This window comes from Elephantulus edwardii, unplaced genomic scaffold (assembly GCF_000299155.1).
Source record: "Elephantulus edwardii isolate Elephantulus edwardi_28Jun2011 unplaced genomic scaffold, EleEdw1.0 scaffold00002, whole genome shotgun sequence".
Classification (NCBI taxonomy): Eukaryota; Metazoa; Chordata; class Mammalia; order Macroscelidea; family Macroscelididae; genus Elephantulus; species Elephantulus edwardii.
Genome location: NW_006399752.1, coordinates 41,383,180 through 41,407,156, shown reverse-complemented (window position 1 = coordinate 41,407,156; position 23,977 = coordinate 41,383,180). Strand labels below are relative to the sequence as shown.

The 23,977-nt window shown below is 38.8% G+C and overlaps 1 protein-coding gene across 1 annotated transcript in view; it reads left to right on the top strand.

The window, feature by feature from the left end:
- Positions 1–9,475: 9,475 nt before the first annotated feature.
- The window catches only part of UNC79 (unc-79 homolog (C. elegans)), a 291,864-nt gene continuing 277,362 nt past the window's right edge, over positions 9,476–23,977 (top strand). The window contains exons 1-3 of the mRNA XM_006879101.1: positions 9,476–9,590; positions 17,985–18,130; positions 21,714–21,884. Coding sequence (XP_006879163.1) covers positions 21,797–21,884 — 88 coding nt within the window. The 5' untranslated portion in view covers positions 9,476–9,590; positions 17,985–18,130; positions 21,714–21,796. The remainder of the gene's footprint in view (positions 9,591–17,984; positions 18,131–21,713; positions 21,885–23,977) is intronic.

The following is a 23,977-nucleotide window of genomic DNA, read 5'->3' as shown; positions in this document are numbered from 1 at the left end:
GCTGTGGTGCTGGAGAAGAGTATTGAATGTACCATGGACTGCCAGGAAAACAAACAGATTCATCCTGGAGAAGATTAAACCAATCAACTCCTTGGAGGCAAGGATTCTGGGGCTTCGTCTGACACACGTTGGACATGTTGCAAGGAGGGACAGGTCCTTGGAGAGGGACATCATGCTTGTGAGGGTGGAGGGACGGTGCAAGAGGGGAAGACCCTCTATGAGGTGGATTGATTCAGTGACTGGGGTAATTGGGATGGGTGTGTCAGAGGCGGTGCGATTGGCACAGGATAGAGCAGAGTTTAGGGCTGTTGTACATAGGGTCGCTATGAGTCGCAAATGACTCGACGGCACATAACAACAAGAAAAATGAACAGAAGATGTGAACCCTGAGCCATCCTCACACTTCCTGATACACAACAGTCCACTGCAGTAGTTGCCGTATCAATCTGCCGGGTTGAGGGACTTCTCCCTTTGCCAACCCTCCACCCTTCTCAACATCATGTCTTTCTCCAAGGAATAACTGCTCCTAATGTGCCCAAAGTATGTGAGGCGAAGAAGCCTCATCATTCTTACCTCCAAAGACCACTTGGGCTGCAACCTCTCTAAGACATTTCTTTTCACTCTCTTGTTCATCCATGGGATGTTCAGTGCTCTTCTCCAACACCACAGCTCAAAGGCGTCAATTCTTTTTCTGTCATCCTTATTCCTTGCCCAGGTCTCAGATGCATAGCTAGTAATTGGAAAGACCATGGCCTGTATCTGATGCACCTCAGGCCTCAAACTGACATCACCACTCCTCAATAATTTGGACAAGTCTCTAAATGCAGATTTTCACATTACAATGGATTTCCTTATTATAGTATTAATTTACTAAAAATACACTAAATCAGATGGCGTAACGCAGTGACTGCAGCACTGGATTTGATCACGGTGAAGACCGTGAAGACAGAGGAGGACGGGGCAAGGTTTGTTTGTAAGAGTAGTGATGGGTTGTAATTGATTTGTCTGGCACCTAACAATGACGACAGTCATTAAAGAGCAGTGTGATCTGGTAGAAGAATGCTGCTTATAGTCAGTTAAACTACTGTAGTTTCCAACACTTGGGAACTTTGTGCCATGAGGCAAAAAACCATTCACTTTCTAAAGCATTCGTTTATTCTACTTTAAATGGGAATGATAATAATTACTTTGTAAATTTTCATAAAGATGAAAAAGAATGTATATAAAGCATCTAGAACACAGTGCAATTGTCATTATGGGTCATGGAGTCAGAACTTACTCGGAACTGGCCCTGCCGTGGGTTTTCAGAGGCAAGACATCGGGTGTGGGAGCAGCTGGTGGATTTGAGCCTCGTGTCTTTAGGTTGACAACCCAGCTCTTTACTACTAGGCCACCAGAGCTTTCAGTTCATAACACATATTCAATAAGGGTTATTATTATTCCTGCTTAATGACCTGAAAAGTGCTGGTATATAAACAGGTACTGTCTTTTATTGGATGGTAATGTCTAAATTCTTGTGAAGGCCTTTAAAAAGGATTGTTTCTTGTTTTACTCAGAAACTCCGCAAGTAAAATTTATTCTATGGCAATAATTAAGGATGTATGTACATATTTAAAATTCTTTTTTCAGGACTGAAAGAATAGTGAAAAATAAGCCAAAGTTTCATAGAGGATTAATGAAATAAATGAATTCATTTGCATAATGGAAAATTACAAAGCAATGAAAATAGAATTAAAAATATTTATTAATGGCATACAATATACTATGAATGCATATAAATATGAGTATTTATTTATTCAGAGACAATTCTTTGGAATACACCAACCTGTTGACTGTGATTGTCTCTGAGTAATGGGCCTCAAGAAGTTTTTAAAATTTGTTCAGTGTTCTTACTTGTTTTACTTTTATTATAATGAGGTTACATAATCAAATAAAAATAGTAAGAGTGAGGTATTATTAATATATATATATATAATGGTACAGGAACATGTATCATTATGATTTATGGAAAAAAGAGTTAAAACTTATTTAGTACTTTATGAAAGTATTTTTGTGTCTTTGGATAAAATAAAGGATGAACTTTTATTTTTGTGCCTCCTTCTCTAGAAGCTTCTAAGGAATGGTCGGAATAGCATGGGTCATGATATTAGAGAGTAAAGCTTAGAGTTGTTTTTGGCTAGAAAAGAAGACCTCTGCTTGTGCAGTGGTTAAAGCATTCAGCTGTTAACCCCAAAGCTCACCCTTTTGAACTCATCAGCCCCATAGATTACGAATCATCATTTCTTCACCTCTTGCTACGCAGTCGGTTCCGACTCATGTTGACTCACGTGTGTCAGACCGTATGGTGTTCCTCAGAGTTTTCAGTGACTGATCTTTTAGACTTGGGTTGTTAAGACTCCTTCTGAAGTGTTACTGAGTGGATTTAAACGCCTAACCTTTCAGTTCACAGACCTATTCACAATAAACAAACAAATCATGTTTATTCTTTGCAATATTCAGGAACTTCCATCACTTCTTTTTTTACTTTATTATACCTTTAACAATTGGATTTGGTGTCTAGTTTTGTAAGGAAACAAAGTTTTAATCCCTGCAAAGGATCTTTCTTCTTTCTCCCCCATTTCTTTTCCTTTCATCTGTACTGTAGTTACTGTGTATCATCGAGTCAGAACTGACTCATAGCTGGCCCTCCAGTGAGTTTTCAGAGGCAGTAAATTGCATGAGAAGAGATTGTCTATCTTTCTCATGTGAAGCAGCTGGTGGGTTTGAACCCTTAGCCTTCAGGTTGGCAGCACAGCTCTTTATTTCTAGGTCACCAGAGTTCCCTGCTAGGAATTTAGGAAATTCAATAACCATTAGCCACTATGTAGTGATAAACGTGAAACATGATTCTTGGAGCCTCCACTTGGACAGATAGTAAATAACTTCTCAAATGAATATGTAATTATAAATTATGTTAATTACTGTGGCAAGTGGTGTTTTCATTGTCATTAGTTTCAAGAAAATTTTTAATTTCATTTTTTTATTTCTTCTACTACCCAGTCATGTTCAAGCAAGGTGTTGTTCAGCTTCCAAATGTATGATTTTTTCTCCTTTATCGTTCTATTATTAATTTCTAATTTTATGGTATTATGGTCTGACAAGATGGTTTGTATTATTTCTATGTTTTTTAATCTATTGATGCTTAAGTTATGTTAATTAATGTGAAAGAAAAGATTAGGGTGTTAAGATAAAAATTGAGATTGTAACTTGTTAGGTGCTGTCAAATAGAGTATGATGCATAGCGGCCCTATGAACAGCGGATCTGAACCCCGTCTTATCCTGTTCTGACACGCTAGAGCCCACTGGGACAGTCACCACGTCAACCCACCTGGTGAGGATCTTCCTCTCCTTTGTTGACTCTTCACCCTTCCAAGCATCATGTCCTTCTCCAAGGAATAGCCTTTCCTAGCAACATGTCTGAAGTATGTGAGGCAAAGCCTCATCATTCTTGCCTCCAAAGAACACTCCGCCTGCACATTCTCTAAGCTATATATATTTGTTCTTTTGGCAATTGGTGGGATGTTCAGTGCTCTTTTACAACATCACAGCTCAAAGGCATCAATTCTTCTTCTGCCATCCCTATTCATTGTGAGTTACTCTGATATTGAAAGCCGTGCCACTGGTGTGCCAAATGCCATAAGGGTTACTCATGGTGGACAGGTTTTAGTAGAGCTCCCAGATTAAGACAGACTAGGAAGCAGGATTCGTCATCCACTTTTCTTTTTTTAACTGCTTAAGAAGATATATATACAATCTTTTAAATGTTATTTTTTTGACTGTAGAAATCCTTTATTAGCATTTAAATAGCAGCAGCTGTGGAATCGAAAAGTGTAGTTAAAAGAGCCTTCTCTGCATTTTGAACTTAAAAGATTTTACACAAAAGGTTATTTGCCAGTTTCTAAAATTTCAACAGCCTGGGCTGCCCTCTCTTCCCACAACCCTTTCTCCTCTCCCCACTTATTTCCCTTTCCTCTTCTTCCACAGTGATTAAATCTGTAAAGGACACGGTCTCCATGCACTTAGTTAATACTAAAGGCAAGAATTGACCGGATCCATTTGACAACACAAAGATGCTGTCCCCTCAAACTGTGCATGAGATATACCACAGGATTAAATGTGATTTTAATGAAAGTTTACAGAAAACTTGGATTTCTATTCATTGTTGCATATTTTCTTCCCTACCAACTTACTAGTTATCTGTTCTCTTTATAAAATTCATTCACTGTTGCATAATTTCTTCCCTCCCGAGTCCACTTTGCTATGGACCTCTTATTCTGGGCTGTTGTTGTCATGCAAATAATGCTTAATCATATATTCCTTTTAAACAGTTCTTTCCCTCAGCTATTCCAATGCAGTGTTCATCATCCCTTCTTTTCTTAGTTCCCCCCAACCTCCGTGTCAGACCTGTTTTGTAACAGTGGCATTATGCAGTATTTGTCCTTTTGTGACTGAGATATTTCAGTCAGCATAATGTCCTCCAGGGTCACCCATTATATAGAATATTTTATAAGTTCCTTGTTTTTCAGTGCTGCATAGTATTCCATTTTGTGAATATACCACAGCTTCTCTATCCATTTATTTTTTTTTATGGGCACTTGAATTGCTTCCATCTCTTTGCTGTTGTAAACAATGCAGCAGTAAATATGGGTGTACATATATCTGTTTTGGTGGCAGTTCTTATTTCTTAAGGATATATTCCCAGTAGCAGGATTGCTGGGTCAAATGGTATTTCTATTTACAACTTTTTGAGAAAGCACCATACAGCCTTCAATAGTGGTTATACCATTTGACACTCCCACCAACAGTGAATAAGAGTTCCAGTTTCTCCACAACCTCACCAGCCTTTGCTTTTTGCTGCTCTGTTGAACTTTGCTGCTGTTACTGGGGTAAGATGATAACTCATAGCTGTTTTGATTTGCACCTGTCTTAGAGCTAGAGATTTTGAACATTTCTTCATGTATTTGTTTGCCATGTGAATATCTTCTTTGGTGGAGTCTGTTCATAACCTGTGCCTTTTTTTGCAATTGGTTTGTTTATCTTTTTGAGGTGTTGGAGTATTCTATAAATTCTAGATATAAGTTCTCATCAGACATGTCATTAGCAAATATTTTTCCCCAGTCTGTGGCTTTCCTTTTTACCCTGTTGGAGAAGTTTTTGATGTGCATAGGGATTTGATTCTTAGAATGTTCCACTTATCTATTTTGTTCTCTTCTGGTTGTAAGTTTTTCAGGATACTTGGGAGACAGTTCATGTTATAGATTAGGGTTTCTAGAGTTCTTCCAAGCACCATCCACTTCTTAAATAAGAGACCTTTGAAAATTCTGTGAACAGTAGAGATTGGGAGTAAGACATCAATTTAGTGATTTTTTAAGTGGTTTTATCAATTTACTGGCAAGTAACTAATGGAAAACTTCTGCAAGGGAAGAACATTTAAACTCAGCCCTGAAGTCTGGATATGATTTAGACAGTGAGTTGAGAAGAAAAGCATTTTAAGAAGACAGACAAGTACACTCAAAGATTTAAAGGTGAAGAAACAACTTTGTGTGTGCAGACTATTAAGTAAGGGTCAGTGTGTTTGAATTTCATAGAGAACGTGAGCTTGGAAAGGTAGGAAATCTTTGTTAGTATGTTAAGGATTTTGGATTTTATTCTGAAGGTCATGGACACCCACAGGAGGATTTTAAACAAATCGTGTTGTGGTATGACACAATTTATCTTCTAGCGACATTCTTTCTGGTTGGTCTGTGGAAAACAGACTGGAGAGAGACAAGAGACAAGAGAAACCCAGAGAGATGAGTAGGCGACTTCAGAGTCCTCCAGGAAAGATGGTGGTGAGTGAGGCAGTGAGGAAACAGGAGAAGGTTTGGAGCTGCAGTTTGGTGATGGTATCAATCTGGACAGAGTTAGAGAAGTCAAGAAGAGAAGAGTGAGCAGTCCAGGCTGATTTTCAGAACACTGTGTGAATGACTCAGTTGATTGCATAGCAGATGGATACAGATTTCTTTTTGTGTGTGTGTGGAGAGTGAAAATAGAGGTGATAATTCAGTCTTTGAGTTACTTTGAGAGATCTGTAAGATATCCAGCTAGAGAAATGGACTATATGCAGTCTGTTACTAAGAAGAGTCTTTCCTGTGGGACGTATGCATGTTTAAGTGTAGTTGGCATATGTTTTTGTGGTTGAGTACCATTGTGTCAGAATTGACCCATAGCTGACCCTCTGGGGCATTTTCAGGGGCAGTAAATAGCACGAGGGGAGATTGCCCATATTTCTTCTGTGGAGCTGGTGTGATACCTCACCACTAAGCCACCAGAGTTCCTTAGTATCTAGAGATGTTAAGAGTCGTTGCTCATCGGTTTGGTGCTGGTTTGTGGTGAAATGGTCAAACACCAAGAAAGTCGGCATCGTCAGTAAATAAGGGACCCATCATGGTGCCTCTCTCAGGAAGATGGTTAAAGAAAATTGAAATTAGCCAGCATGCCAAGGACACTTGCTCCTTCTGCGGCAAAACCAAAATGAAGAGACAAGCTGGATCAGGCCTACCTTAGTCTCGAGACTGACATCATTGCTCTTTAGCACTCTGGAGAGGTCCCCAATAGTAGATTTTCCTAATACAGTGTGTATATATCCCAAGTGAAAATGTGCTTATCCTGAGTGTTAACTCATCTGCTCATTTAGCCCACAAACGTATGGAACATCAAGTTAGTGTGAGGCAGTCTGTTAGTCTTTGGAAAAGATACGAGTAAGAGACAATTTCTACATGCAAGAAATTTGTAACCTAGTGTAGGAAAATAAAGAGACAAGTAAATAAACACAATACAGTGTGAAGTTTGTAAAATATTGGAGTATCTCAAAGGAAGGAGGGACTGGGGTCTCTGTTTTCCGTTCCATGTTTGAATACCCAGTTGAAAAGAGCTCTTTGTGGGCAAGAAGTGTAGAGAAATGGTGTTTGTTCATGCTGCAGATGTTTCCCATTCTTGCTACCTTTGGGCTTTGTGCAGTGACAGTTTTGTAGCTCTTGAATGATGAGCTATCCATCCTGTTGGTGGATGTAGGGATTTTTCTTTCATTTGTGCTTACTGTATAGACTGCATGATTGTCAGCTTCTTTTTTAGGTGGCATTCCTGAAATACACTGTGGGGACCTGCTGGATGGGAAAGCCTGGGAAAAGCCGTAGAAAGCAGCTTATGGCCTGCCAAGTACCCCAAATAATTAAACCTGGGAAATAGATGTTAATTATGGGGTTCACTGTGATTTCATTTTCAAAAAGAAGCTCAGCAGGCCAAAGTCAGTGAGAAGAAAATAGTTTTTTTTCGATGATATGATTGTTGTTGTTAATTTCCGATTGCTGTCGGGTTGAGCACGACTCATAATGACCCTAGGAACAAAAGGCCTGAAGCTTTTCTGTCACTATAGTCATTATTCAAAGTTCATAATTGGATGATATAATTAAGCAGTTTAAAACATTCCACATTTTTGTCTTAAGAAAAAATTATTTACAACTAAACATTTACAGTCCTCTGCTTTACTAACTAAGCCTAGTGGACAGAAAGTTATACTACCAAGCCCAAAGTGGGTGATTTTAATCTGCGGTCCTCAGGTCTGGTTTCAGTTGTTTTTTGTCAAACATTCTTCTAGGTGGTCTAGCACTGGTCTGTCCATTTGCTGTACAGAGGTAACTCGTGCTTGCTGTGATGCTAAACACTGTGACACTGGTGTGCCACATGTGATAATGGTTACCCATGGTGGAAAGTGTATGGTGGGGCTTCCTGATTAAAATAAGCTTGGAAGCAGGAGTGGCATCCACTTCTGAAATGGCTTGCCTCCAGAAACTCTATGAACAGTACTCGGGTCTTTTGTTTATAGGGTCGCCGATGACTCGACAGTGCTTAACAGTAACAATAAACAATAGGATTAATTGAGACAATGGACGTAAATATTTTATTTTCTTTGGAGCTGATGTACTATATAAACTCAGGGTATTATTACTTGCAATCTAGGGTTTTTGTAAGGGAGGAGATACTAAAGATATTAGGACTATAGTGCAAGTAGTGAAAGGCAGAAAAAACCAAATTTATGAAACAGAATATGTAGGATTTAGAATCAGTGGTAAGTTTAATAACAGCAGAAAACAGCCAACTGATTTTGTGTCATGGAATAAAAATCCACGATGTACATACTGACCTCATTTCAGAATCATTCTGAGAGTATGTCGTAGTGGAAAGAACACTGGACTGTGAGTCAGAAGATTCTGATTTTAGAATTGGTGACTGCATACCTCATTTCCCGCATCTTTAAAATGTAATATTTATAGGGCAAATCTTTTAAGTTCCTTCCAGTTGTAGTATTTCAACATTTCGTGATTCTATGCTCCACCCCTGTCAAAAGCATGTTGATGTTATTAAAGTTGAGTATGTAAAGTATCAGCCAGGATTCATGCAGCAGTTTATTTCCGTTGGATCGTGGGACCAGCAAGGTCCTGCCTCTCCAGGACTTGACGTGTCTTCTGTTAACTGCTGACAGTGAGCCACAGCACCTGAGAGGCTCTCTTAACGATTGAAAGGACAAATGGACAGTTTTGAGGACTCTGTGGAAGAGGAGACCAGTGGATCATCATGACTCCTTGGGATTTGCAAAGAGGAATGACTAGAAGGGGGCCGTTCGCTACAGCCAGGCCCAAAGTCAGGTCAGGAATGTGGACGATGCCGATGGCCGCAGGTAGGTGTAGGAGGGTAAACGAATCTATCTGCTCCCGCCTCAGTCTTGAGAAGATCTGAGCAATCCAGCTCGGAGAACTATTAGGAAGTTTCCTAGCTTATCAAATCCTTTGGAAGAAAAATGTGACATCCATTTTTAAAAATAAGATTTTTTAGTACCACACAATGATTGTATCTTTATTTAATGCTTACCAGTTAATCTGCTCTTCACGTATTCTTACAGTTAAAGCATTAACCAAAAATTCCTGCATGATCACCAACTGATTTAAAAACCTGGTCACAACTGATGTTGTGCGCTGGGCTCCCTATTTGTTTTTAAGGATTTTTAATGTTGCTGAAAGATCTTTTGAGTTTTCCCCTCCAATCTTAGTTAGCCAATATTAAATATAATTCTGTGGTGGCAGAGATTTATAGCTCTTTTTATTTTGCTAATGATAATTTAGGGATAATTATAAAAACATTTGGAGTGCTTTTCTTAGTGATAAAAAGTAATGAACAATTTGTGAATAGGAAGTTAAATCAGAGAACAAAAAACAATTTGGGGGCTCTCTACAAGAAGAAATGAAAAATGTTTTGTAGTTCTTTCTGTCACGGAATGCTAGTAAAAATGCACATAAGAAGTACTTATTAAAATCTACTGTCTGAACATTGACAAGCTGCATCTCCAATCCGTGTTACAAGATGGTCTTTCTTTTCTTGTTTTGCTTTTATCCAGTTGCTTCCAAGATCCGGTACTTACAGGAATATCAGAACCGCGTTCTTCACAACATTTACCCCGTACCTTCAGGAACAGATATTGCAAACACCCTGAAATACTTTTCTCAAACCTTGTTAAGGTAAGCTTTAAACATCCTCTACTTTGAAAGAAATATTAGGTAGTATTGTTGAATTTATTGGGACCTAAATTTGTGCTGAATGGATTACTTTGAAGGGCCTTCAGTTTTTCAGTGGTGTCAGAAGAGTCGGGCCTCAAGTCCTCTGGGTGTACATGTACATCTTATAGCAGCACAGACCCCAGACCTAATGTGTAGCCAAGGCCTCCTTAGCTCAGTTGAATGTCTTGATAATAGGTTTATAAAATAGTTAAAGTTATGTGGTATTAATATAGAGCAGAGTGAAAAAGAGAATATACATTGTTTTAAATTAAGAATAGAAAACAGTTTTGGGTAAGGAACATCACAACTGTGTAGATTACTAGCATATCCTATTTGCTAGCGTATAATCTATGGTAATAACCGTCAGTTCTAATCTATATAAAACACGATATGTGCCATGCTTTACAATTGATCTGAAACCTCTGTGGAGAATGAGGTCCCTAGAAAGATGGGAGCTCTTTTTATAATGATCAAGGTGAGGAAAGTACAGCCAGAGTGATCCTTGGGGGCAAAGATGATGTAGCCTCATCTCACATACTTTGGGCATGATGTTAGGAGAGGCTGTTCCTTGGAGAGGGACATCCTGCTTGGAAAGGTGGAGGGTCGGTGAAAGAGAGGAAGCCCCTCACTGAGATGGACCAGCCCAGTAACTACAGCAGTGGGCTTGACTATGTCAGAGATGATGATATAAGATAGGCACAGGAGAGGACAAGGCTCAAATATGCTGTTCATGGGCTGCTTTGAGTCATTCTTGTCTTGATGGCACCAAATGACAATAACAAGGAGAGGAAGGACTGATCTACTCCACACTTTTTCTTAGAAGAAGCAGCAGGCAAAGCGGAGTCTTTCAGTGTAGCCTTCACTGTGGTGGGAAATAATATCAAAGTAAGAGCACTTCCCTTTCCATTAAATTCCATAGCTTGATCTCTCATGATCTTTTCGTATCAGATCTGATTCAGGAAACGTAGAATTGGCTTAAATCTGCTGCTTCACTTAGCCTTACAACAGCAACTTTTCATAAAGTAGATTGAAGTAGTATCTACTAGGAAAAGAACACAAATTCAGGAGTGATGCAGGAGGCACTGGAAGTCCCCCGTGGTCTGAAGCTTTACCACTGCCCAACTAGAGGCTTTCTGTAAGGCAGTTACTAAGCTTCCATGGCTCTGCTAGCTCTGTTTTCTTGTTACTCTTTGAAATATCTTTCTTTCCTAAGCATCCTTAGTGTTTGTACTTTCTAGGAAAGGGTTCTTTGTTTATCAGACCCATAGATTTTATACTTGCACACTAAGTTTGTTTTCTTCATCTTGGAGAGGGTTAAACCGGGCTGTTCCTTGGAGGCAAGGATTCTAAGACTTCGTCTGGCATACTTTGTAATATTCTAAGGAAGGACTGGTCCTTGGAGAAGGACATCATGCTTGGGAAGGTGGAGGACAGGCACAGGAGGGAAGGCCCTCTGGGAGGTGCATTGATTTAGTGACTGAGGTAATCGGGATGGGAGTGTCAGAGACAGTGCGATTGGCACAGGACAGAGCACAGTTTACATGTTTACATGTTGTACATAGGGTCGCTATGAGTCACAAGTGACTCGATGGCACATAACAACAACAACAACAACAACAACATTAAGTTTAAAATCATCTAAAAGGATATTTTTCCTCCTTTTGAATCACAGTGGAATCATTAGTCCAATTTTTGTAGTCAATTAATCAGGGAGGCTTATAAACCAGGGCATCTGATTCTGTTCTCAAGAGTATTTTCTTGAATTTGAGGTCAGGGTCTTCAAAGGAAAGGAAGGACTTTCTTTCATCACAGATTCTGGAAGTCCTCAAAGAGAGAGACACACCGTTCAGTAGGAAACAAATTGTGAATTACATTTGCAAAGCAACGGTGACATTCTGTTTGGCACTGGGAAACTTGTTCAAGTCAGTCTTTGTGCCAAAAAGTAAAGAAATTCAGGATAGTAAACCACTGTGGGAAGGTGAAAATATTCTGTTTTCTTGAACAATAGACCACTGAAATATGGCCATGGGTGACAGCATTTAATGGTGCTGTGGTAGTTTGTTAAAGTGGTTTGTTGGAGAAGACTCTATGAAGTTCCGCTTGAGTCTATTTTTTTTTTTTTAGTCCATTTTCACAGGAAGGCAACATTAACAATCACCACTAATGAGAATATAACCATAGCTATAGTTATTATAAATATTCCATTTTCATGTTGTTGTTGCTGCGGTGTATAGTGGAGTCAGAACTGACCCGCAGGTGACCCTCTAGTAGGTTTTCAGAGGCAGTTAATCTCACAGGAGGAGGTTGCCCATCCTTCTCCCGTGGAGCAGCTGTTGGCCTCGAACCACGTGTCTTCAGAATTACAGCACAGCTTCTTGCCACTAGGCCACCAGTGCATATGTTAAACAGTACTTTAAGCCTTTTATATATGTTATCCCATTTAGTCTCTCATAATTTTCTGGGTGTGTTAGTAGACTCACAATACAGAAAAGAAAATGAAGGCACAGAGTTTCTCAAAATTGCAAATCTTTTCAGTGGCAGAACCAAGATTTATTTTGGGAGTCCTAACCCACAGTGTGCTCATATTAAATCCATAGCTAGACTGTCCATAGCTGTTGTCCGAACAGAGCAAGGGAACACTGCATGGTTTAAATCAGGAAGGGTGTGCACCAGGGGTGTATCCTTTCTCCATACCTATTTAATTTGCATGCTGAGCAAATAATGCGTGAAGCTGGACTCGATGAAGAATGTGGCATAAGGATCAAAGGAAGACTCATCAACAACCTGAGGTATGCAGATAACACAACCTGGCTTGCTGAAAGTGAGGAGGACCTGAAATATTTGCTGCAGATGATCAACGACTACAGCCTTCAATACAGATTACATCTCAAAGTCAAGGAGATAAAAATTCTCACACTGGGCCAGTAGACATTATCAAGATAGATGGAGAAAAGATTGAAGTTGTCAATGATTTCATCTTGCAATCAATGCCCTTGAAGTCAGGAAATCAGGAGCTATATTGCATTGGGCAAGTCTCCTTGCTGACAGAGATCTCTGCAAAATACCGGAGAACGGTGATGTCAGTCTGAAGTGTATGTCATCAAAGTGCACTTAATTCTGGCTGTGGTCTTTTTAAGCATTTTCTATGCATCTAAGAACTGGACAGGAAATGGGAATAATAGAAGAATTGGTGCCTTTGAGTTGTGGTATTGGAGAAGAATACTGAATATCTTTTGGACTGTCAAAAGAACAAATAATATCTTGGAGAAAGTGCAGCCAGAGTGCCTCTTGGGGGCAAAAGATGTTGAAGCTTTGTCCTTCATACTTTGGGCATGTTGCTTAGAGAAGCTATTCCTTGGAAGGGAACATTGTGCTTGGTAGTCAGTCATCCAAAGAGAGGAAGGCCTTCAACAAGGTGGATAGACTCCGTGACCATCGTGTGGGGCTCATGTGTGTCAGAGATGGTGAGGACAAGACAGGACAAGGATCAGATCTGTTGTTTGAAGAGACCCTATGGGTCATGCTCAACTTGACAACATCTGAAAACAGCAATTCTCAGTAACTCTCACATTTACACATTCTCAATGATTAGACGCTATGACTTTTTCTTAGTACTACTCTTTATCACATCCCAGGCAAACGTCTTTCTACAAAAACTTGGCTTAACTACTGAAGAGGTTGGAATTGCTTGTGAGAAAGTAATTTCCGCCCTCTTTGAGATTAAGGAATAAAAGGGACTGGGTAGGATAAAAATGTACCATCTCTTTGAAAAGTTAAATTCAGATAACATGGATAGTTCTATTTCTCAGGCATTTTAACTCTACAATCTACCACACAGCAGTTAGTTGTGGATGGTGAACCGGAGCAAAGCTGACAGACTATAGTGCGTTGGGGGACGTATATACGTTGATGTTAGCCAAGGTGTTTGACTACAATTAGTGTAATACACAGGAGAGGGGAGATTGTTTCTGTGCGCTGTCAACTTGATTCCTACTTCCTGAGAATGTAGAGGAGAAGAAAATGGCCTCATCGAGTTTCTTGGCTGTGGATCGCTAGAGGAGCAGATTGCTAGATCTTTCCTCCTTCGGGAGCAGCTGACGGGCTTGAACTTCCAACCTTTCAATTAGCAACTGAGCTGTTAACTGTTTCACCACTAGAGTTCCTTAGTGGAGCGGATTCTATGTATCATAAATGCCTGTTCAGCAGCTGAAGAGTCTGCATCCATCCTCTTATGTAATAATAGACTTATCTAGGGTTCTTAAAAGCTCTTCACACTCTAGGTTTGCCAAATCCTTTGTCTTGTTGTTCTCAGTAGCCCTTGAACCTGTTGTAGTGTTTGAGACATGGAAAAGGTCAGTGCGTGTTTGTTAAGTTGAACTAACTGTAGTTCAAATCCTCCTTCTGACGGGGGAACTCCTCTACAGTTCTTACTCCAGCGGGGTGACCTGGCGTCTTGGGTGGAATTTCATCTGAGTGCTAAATTGATGAATTTTAATTTAGCGTAGACCTACTTTTAGCAATGAATACAGTTTAAACACAACTTTGTTTGCTTTAAGCATGGGAAGCAACTCTGTGGATCATCTGGTGTAATCTTCTCTCACTCCTGCACAGAAAGGCGTTTGCTCATTTTGTGTGATGGGTACTCTGTGGCCGTATTTTAAACACCTAAGGCTTTCTTTGAGCATCTGCCCTTTTACCTGGCAGAGTATTTAAAGGCTCCCAGTCTTCCTTTTGTGTTGGACATTCTTCAGGAATGCCCTTTCTCCAGATCTGTCTTCTTTGCAGGCTGCTAATCATAAAACATTTAGAAACATCATTAAGTTTGAGGAAAGATACCTGCTGCTAACTCTTGAGAAACTGTTTAATATGTTTTAAAAAGGGATTCTAGTCTTTGTCCTTGGATTGGGATATCATGTTTGGAAGGGTAGAGGGACAGCACAAGAGAGGAAGACCCTCGATGGGATAGATTGTTTGAGTCACTGGGGTGGTGAGAATAGGTGCGTCAGACAGTAAGATTGTCACAGGATAGAGCAGGGTTTAGGGCTGTTGGACATAGGGTCACTACAAATCACAAGTGACTCGATGGCACATAACAACAGCAATAAGTCTTAGTTCCTGTATTTGAATGATAGTTTTTGATTGCTCAGGAAAAATATAGAGACCTTCAAAAAATTGATTGAAAGTCCCGCACAGTTGAGAAAAGTTTGTTCAAAGCACAGATCCCATTCAAATGTCAAACTCATAATCTTATAGAAAGTTTGAGTGGACACAAGTTTCCCTGCTATAACTACCTCAGGGCAACTTGAATCCTTCCCTGGGCTCCCAGAGGTCCTCCTCTGTCCATCCTCCGGACACTGGGGGTAGATGCTCCGTGGGAGGAGCTCAGGTGAGGAGAGGAAAGGCGGTAAGGGGGCAGCTGGGTCTAACTCTTCTGAGCAGGATGTTCCTAATATGCTTTTTAGTTTGGTCCTCAAACCTCTGGGGTTAAAAATCAGATGGGGAAAATGGTTTTATCATTCCCAAGTGAGACATTTTGACCGGGGAAATGAGTTTTTAATTTTTTTATAAACTTCACAAAACATCATAAAATCACAATGCATTGTACATTTGACTCATGAGCCCTTCTTAAGTTTTTTTTTCCACAAATGAAAACATTTCCTTACATTAAAACATGAATGGTAATGTACAACTGGTTTCATGGAAACTCATTTTCAGCCATTTTTTTATCAACTTCACCTAATTATTAAATTAAAGGTAGTAAGTGAGAAATCTTAATATTCAGTGCTTTCTTCCCTCTTATCTTTTGGGAACCCCGTGTATACTAAATGCACACACACACAGATGCACACACACACACACTTGAGAATTTAATTTCAACTCAAGGTGAACCTCCACTGAGTGTCTAAGGCCATCAATTTATATTATTATATTATATTATCAGTCTTTAAGGGAGGGACTGCCCATCTTTCTCCCACGAAGATTTGAACCTCTAACCTTTTGGTCACCAGGCTGACATGTGACCCACTATGCTATGAGGGCTCGACATACATCCAAGGAGAGTCTCTAAAGTGAATTTAACTTCTAAAATGATAGAAAACTTTAGAAGAATATTTCTTGCTACAAGTAGCATCCTATATTGCTACCACCAAGCCAGAGAAGTGTACTTAATTCAAAGGACTACATAAATTTATTATAGTCTGCTGATTTTCTTCTCTAAGATAAGATGTTCTTATACCACCTCTACAAAATTACAATCTTGTAGTTTTGAAAAGATGCTAGTAGTAGGCTATCTAGTGATGAGTTTTATAAATCATGGTTTTAAAAAATTTTCAGTGGGATTGAACCCTACAGGAGTACAGTAGTTTATGGTGACTGATCTTATTAAGAATGTCATATTTAAAGATGGGACTTGAGGAGTATTGGGGTTTGTGAGAAAAGCATAAGGTCTGATGGAAAAAAAAATCTGATGGTATTTATAAGAGGTAGGCAGGGGTAACTGGAATATTGGTATTATTCCATTGTAGAGCTTACAAGGCTAAACACATCATACACACGAAGAGGCAAATTAAATCCCTTTAAAAGTAAAAAATAAATTACACTAGCTCTTACATGATTGATGCCAAGAAGTATTACACAACTATTCTGAAATTATTTTTATTATTATTAATTGTTTTTTCCATGGACATTGGGTAACAGAAGACAAAGGAAATTGAGGTAAATTAGGCACATGGATAATAAAAAGCATGTAGTCATTTTTCTTATATTGTAACATATTTTGCAGTAACAGTTAATAAAAAGAAGTGTAAACTCAACATAGCCAGCATGCACACTAACCACCTGCTCACCCCACTGTCAACCTGTAAATATAATATTATTAACCAAGAACCCTGTCATGTTTGACGCAGAGGATAATGTAAAACAATGTTACATTTATGTAAAGAAACATTTATAAATTATTATCTATTTTTATTAACATATAAGTGTACTCTATAAAAGCACTTTGTAAGTGCAATTTATATTATTATAATGTATAGCTACTGTCTTTAATGATAAATAGTCCAAGCTAATTTTTTTTAAAAAACCTAAATATTTAGCTAAGGCATAATTTCTATTTTTAACTTAGCTTCCCTGCTTATCCCTTTTCTAGAAAGGTTTTTATTTAAAATTTAAGGCTAAAAGGAAACCAATTTATTTTTAGAGTTGATTTTTATTCCCATTAAACATTTTTAACTTTGTAAATTATCTTTTCTTTAGTTTTTAGTGAGTTTTGTTGAATAATAACGTAAGTAGCAGCAGGAATATAAGAGATCATACTGTATGATGTGCAGCTTTATGACAGAAACTGCTTGCTTAGTTCTTAGAATTTTGAAGGTAACTATTTAATACACTAATGTTTGTATTCATAAATTAAAATGTTTCCTCCCCAACATGCAAAATTTAAAAACACACATAAATAACCATTACCATTAGTTCACAAACATATGCTACAGACCATCTACTATATATTATTTTATAGCTTTTCCAATGTAGTTTAGCTAACGTTTTAGAAATATGTATTATTTCTAAATTCATATGCCTGTTTAAACTCATTATCTCAAATGATACTGACAGAATGTCATGAAACAGTATCATAATATACATATAGACATTATTTTGATGCAATAAACATGTGATTTTTAAGATTTTCTTAATAAACACACATGTTTATTCTTTGCTAAAACATGTTTCTGCAAGTGCCATACCTATATTTTACAGGTTTTTATTTACCTTATTAAGACAGTGTCACTGAAATGTTCCTTTCTTTATCCCAAAGCATCCCTTAATTAGCAATAAAAACCCTAATTAGAGAAAAAAGTCATTGTTTTTCCCTCACAGGAAATCTCTCCTTCACTAGACCGATGAACTGTAAAACATGGGTTTGGCACTGAAACATGCATTTTTATATTTTTGCTCCTTATTAGCCAGATAACACATGAGATGCAATGAAATTTCCACAAAATGAATCTTGCGTTATTGGTACCTCTGACCACAAACCTGCGTGACCAGTGCTGGGTCAGAAGACACTGCTGGCGTGGTGATTGCATCTTATGTGGGGTGTATCTGGTGTTTTATTATTTGTTTTAGAGTGTCATTTCAATGTAATGTGCTGTTCTTTGTGTCTTTGTTGTCTCTTTTTTTTCTTTGTCCCCCCAACAGCATTTTGTCCCGCACAGGGAAGAAGGAAAACCAAGATGCCTCCAATTTGACAGTGCCCATGACCATGTGTCTTTTTCCTGTGCCATTCCCACTCACCCCATCTCTAAGACCGCAGGTCAGTTCCATCAACCCTACTGTTACTCGCTCCCTCCTTTACAGCGTCCTGCGAGAAGCACCCTCTGAACGCGGCCCGCAGAGTCGTGATGCACAGTTGTCCGACTACCCTTCTTTGGACTACCAAGGCCTCTACGTGACTTTGGTGACGCTCCTGGATCTAGTCCCTTTACTACAGCATGGCCAACACGGTAAGCATTTCATTGAAACCTTTGAAAAGACGTAGAGATATTGATGGGTGCTGCCTGAGTGGTCTGGGGACTTGTTACTGTAATAAGTTTGTTGCTGGAAAGGTCTTTATGTGGCTAAAATCTTTATTACATGGAAACTGAATTGTGGTTCTTCCCTAGTCCATCATTTTTGCAGGTTTATTGTCAGAGGAATGTTTTCCCAGGGGGCTTGTGTTGGGGAGGACAAGCTTGAAAAAAGGAGGAAGAATACTGACAAGCAATGATCTCCTTCTGCCCCACCTGCTTATTATGCAAACAGTTAAATGATCATTTGAGAACTAAGATTTAAAATTAACACCCTTGAAGAGATTGAAGAGAGCAGACTTGAATTTACAGATTTGCTCTGTGACTTTGGGCAAGTTGTAGAATCTCTGAGACTCATTTTTCCTGGCTTCAGGAAGTTAGACAAATAACAATTTCTAAGCAGTCCAGACTTAACTGACAATAAGTCCTTATTACCAAGGGTCGGTCAGCTAAATGGTCCAGTGCTGTGTGCTCTCTTCTCAGCAGGTGGGAGCTTCGAAGGACCTTACAGTCATGTTTTCATCATTCTTCCGCCTTCCCATTTTACTATGCGTCTTTGGTCAGTTTATTCATCCTGTCTATTTACCAAATTTTTCTAATCCATACTGTAGTATAGTAGTATTTACTGCTTAATTACCAGTATTGTTTTTGAGAGACTCAAATGAATACAGTAAGAAGATATTTTCTTCTCGAGAAAACATATCTTTGAAATATTAGTTCTTTAATTTAAAGTACTGATAAGTGTGTCCCTTAATAATCAATGTTTCACTGAACAGAAAAATCAGAGTTGTAGGGAATGGTTGCCTGGTGGGTTACTTTGCCTTGTAAGAATTGCTGCTTTCCTAAAAGTGATGAAATAGTGATTGCTGAATTTGGTTTTTCTTTACATATGTAATTCTGTGTTACAATGAATGCAAAAATGCAGAAATTTCTAAAGTTACTGACTGTATAATTTTGTAGTATCTCAAGCTTAGCCACTTTGATTGTATTCTTCCTGTCTCGACTCAGAACTTGAGATAAATCTTTGCACAGAAGGCTGCCGGAGTTTACCCAGTCAGAGACCAAGAATCTGCCTCTTCTCCTGACTCCCTTGAGTCTTGTGCTCACTTTGAGACTTCTTTGTGAGTCTTGAGTGAACTGCTACTCTGTGGTTGTGACTGGCTCAATTCCCTGGTGGCCAGCTGTCCTCACAGCTGCCCTATCTTCAAAGCCCCTTAAGATTAAGGTGTTCCATGTGTTTGACTGCAATGCAGGTGTTCCATGTGCTTGATTGCAATGCATTCATTCCAATCCGAGTGTTCATTATGAGTTTCCGGAGGATGATTTATATCTTTACTTTTATACCTGCAGCCGTTTTGCAGCTTCAGTCTTGCTTGTTACCTGCAAACTGTGTTCTGCGTAGCAAAGGTTAGAAGATAGAAAGAAACTCACTAGATCATTCCTTAGGATTGCTTCTCTGACCAAGGTTTGAAGAGCATCAAAATCTCCTAGGGAGTTTGCCAGCTTAAAAAAAATTGTGGAATTTAGGGTTCCAGCTCAGGATTTTTCAATAGAGATCACCAAAGCTTGGGCCCAAAGGCCTGGATTTGTAACGAACATTTTTTGCAGACTTGAGTTTGAGAACTACTGCGCTGAAGCTGGAGCCTATAACTTCACACTGGGGTCATTGTGGCTCTGAAGGAAGCTGGTCAGGCTGTGTGCTTGCGCAGTTTATCTTTGGTGATCTCAGACCAACACTCTCCCACCTCTAAGCCTTAGTCTCTTTGTGTGAAAATGACTTTGGGAGGACTTTCAAATCCCTGCTAATAATAATGGTCTACAGTCAGACTTGAAGGGATTAATGAATGCAGCAAGTGAAGTGTCTCCTGGGCACCAAACATAAAGCACATGTGTTGTGGGAGAGTCTTTTCTGACTCCTGGAGACCCTGTAGATCAGGGTGGATCTGCCCCACGGAGTTTTCAAGACCACAGTTGTTCAAAGGAGCAGAGTGCCACATCTTTCTCCTGGAGTGGGATTTGAACCACTGATCTTTTCATGAGCCACTGAATGATTCATCACTGTGCTTTTAGAGCTGCTTCTTCCAGGCACGTTATTATGTACCATCAGGTCAGAACTGACCCATAGCTGACCCTGCAGGGGGTTTTCAGAGGCAGTAAATTGCAGAGGAGGAGATTGCCCATCTTTCTCCCACAGAGAAGCTGGCGGGTTTGAACCTTGGGCCTCTGGGATGTCAGTGCAGCTCCTGGTCACTATGCCACCAGGGCTGCTTCTTCTAGGCATGACTTCAATTGATTTTTTGAAAAACACCTTCAAATTTTCCACTGTGTTAGTTTGAGTTCTCGGCTGACTTACTGTAGTGGCTCAGTGAATAACGTGGCCCATCCTCTCCCCTGGCAACGGGTATGCTTGTAGAGAGACAGAGTTTTCACTTTACTAACAATCAGAAATAAATCAGGAATAAAAATACCATCGAGAAGGTAAACCTGCTGCAAATCAAACAAGAGTCTAGGCGTTTTCAGTCGTAATGATATGAAATTGGTCAAAGCTGTCATTGTTAAGCCTTGGCCAAAGGCCTATATATGTAAAGGTGCAGAAACATCAAAATACACATTCAGTCTAATGGGATTTGAGTAACTGCTTTCTAAAATTTCACTACAGCTTTAAAATTGTCCTCTGTTTTTACTCCATGTGCAGGTCATACTAGTAATAGTAGCAATAATAATATTAATATTGATGGTTAATATTTGTGGAGTGCATATTTTATACTATGCTAAGCACTTTACATGTATCTCATGTAAACCTCATAGTAATCCTTCTAATGAAGTGAGGTAGGTCCTGTTTTTCGCCCTGTTGGAAAAGCATTGACTGAAAGGTTATCTGAAGGTGGTGCGGTGGCAGTAGCAACTTAGCATCCTTTCTTTGGTGCTTGGCTTGGGTCTCTGGTGCTGCTCCTGACCTTGAGACCCCAGCTTCAGTAACAGCAGTGCTGTGGGGACTTTGGTTCTTGGAGCCTGGTTTTAGTGCTAATCCTATCTTGGTTTTCTGGAAAATCTAGCGAGGATACTACAACATCTCTATGTTTCAGTTATGTCAAATATAATGGCGGAAAGAAGACTGGGGGTATTGAAAGATTCATGATCACATGGGAAGTGCTTTGAATTTAGGAATTTAAGCAGCTCCAGGAATGCCAACTAGTGCTGAAAATCGATAAGATGATGAGGAAAAGTTTTATAATTTATATTAGTGCAGCCATTAGTCATTGGGCTGAGTAACTTACTGCGTATAGAGTGTACTACACTGTTTGTTTAGAACTCTTAAGAAGGAGCTTATTATAATCTAGTCCTCTGTCACGTCTTGAGTAATTAACTGCATACACAGTGCAATATCCCAAGTTGGTTTCAGACATCTTAAGAGGAGTTTAAAAGAAACTACTAATAAAAATGTAAAATAGAAAAATTTGTGTGTCTCCCTTATGGTCTATTTAGTGATTGATTACTCAATTTTTTTTTTTTTTTTTAGATCTTGGACAGTCAATATTTTATACAACTACTTGTTTGCTACCCTTTCTAAATGATGATATTCTGAGTACTTTGCCCTACACGATGATATCAACGTTAGCTACCTTTCCTCCATTTCTGCACAAGGATATTATTGAATATCTTAGCACATCTTTCCTGCCAATGGCTATATGTAAGTTCAATTTTACCTACTATGAAATTATTTGTGTATAATGAAACTATAGTAGTGAAAATTGCTTTTGCTCTTATAGGCTCTAGATTTTCGAGACTGTAATGGAATCACAGATTGTATACACATGGCTATGATTGAAATTCAGACATTTCAGTATGAATATTGCGGTGAAAACGGAAACACATGAAAGATGGCTTGAGCTTACAAATGGTTTGATTCACATAGGCCCATCCCAGAGAACAGGAGGAAAGAACATGTTTAGGCTGTCTATATTTCTGACGTGTAAATGATATCTTCTGCTACTTGAAAAGGAAGGTGGAGAGAATGTTGCTTCACAAGTAGAAATTCTTTTTGCATCTGAAGGGAGTGGGGTGTTAAGGGAAGAGAAATCTCTAAGAGTCATGAAGCTTAGTTTCTGGTCCCTCCCTACGCAGTAACTACTCTTCAGTTTGACGCTGAACAGTTTACTTTGTTGAAATCTCACGCACAAAATGATGGTGATGCCCGCTTCCCCTCACTGAGATGCTGTGATGATTAAGCCAGTCAAAATTTATTCAACATGTTAAAGGAAGCTAAAGCCCAAGATTTATGTGTAAGATTCTGTTATGGACACAGGAGCGATGTGAATTCTCTTTTCACATTCATCGGTTTCATTCTGCTGCCTTTTCTGGGCATGACAGCCAAGAAGGAACAAATTCGATATTGAGATTTTTCATGATCAAAATCTTCTGGATGATATAAAGAGAAATGGATTATGGCCTAATGCAGGAATTAGAAGGTTAGGGACCAGACAGATCTGGATTTTTATTATATTTATTTTCTAACTCTGAGCCTGACTCATTGTGGAATCTTAAACAAATTGCTTGGCCTTTTTGCTTCTTAGTTGTGAATTAAAAATATTAGTAATAGGCTTTTCCTGGGGTTATTGTAGACAGTGAGATGATTAACACGGAGCAATGGTAAAATGTTAACACGTCCTTCAGCCAGGCACTCAGGACCTGTTGGTTGGCTCCTCTCCTCAGCCCTTGTTATAGATAATATTTCTGTTGGTCACGTCCAATTTCTAGAGATCATTTCTGCCATATTAACTGAGTTTACCTGTGGTCCTGTTTAAGTTGTTTCTTTAGATTAACAATTGGTAAACATGTTACTTATGAGCTACATTTACTTATTGTACAATCATGTTTAATTTCAGTGATGGGAGAGTAATTTTAATGTATTTTAGCATAGAGTGACTTTGGCCCCAATGATACAGAAACTGAAGAAAATTAATGGACTTATGATACTGTTCAAGTAATAGACTACAGGTCCTTCTTTTCTTTTTGTTTGGATAGCCTCGTTGACAAATATTTGTTTATGAATACAGTCTTAGAATTGTCTAGTTGTGTATTTTGTAAAGAATGTTAACTGTTAAGCTTAGATATAAGAATTCTTGCTTATTCATTTTAAGAATAGCAGGTAAGGCCTAACTTTCAGATCTAATCCAATGTACAGCTATTTCTTACGAATACGCTTATGATTTTGGAAAAGCTACTTAATGTTTTACTAGAAAAGGCTTCTGAAGTTATACCTTAGACTGAAAAAGCACTGAACTATCTAGAAATCGGTTTCTTTACCCTTTTTAGTTTCTATTTAATTATAAACATAGATGCCCAAATGTACTCTTGTTACATAAAATGTTGAATTGATAGTTTGTGTGAATTTTAGTGTCTAACTTGGTTGGCACAGGCTAGAGCAGGGTTTAGGGCTGTTGTACATAGAGTCGCTATGAGTTGCAAGTGACTCGGTGACATATAACAACAACAATAACAACAACAACAACAACAGCAGCAGCAGCAGCAACGACAACTTGATATCTATTTCAAGATATGGACAGGACATTTCGTGCCTGGATTTTTTGTTCATGAAAAAGGAGAGATTTGGGAAAAAAAGTTCCGCTTTTAAGGTGATTTTCAGCATAATAATTTGACTTTAAATAAGATCTATTTTTTTATGTAAAGACACACTTATATTCTTCTAACTGGAGTTTGAGCTCATTCTTTTGTTTATACTGTTGCTGTAGTTTTATTTAATTCTGACTTCGATTTCTTGCT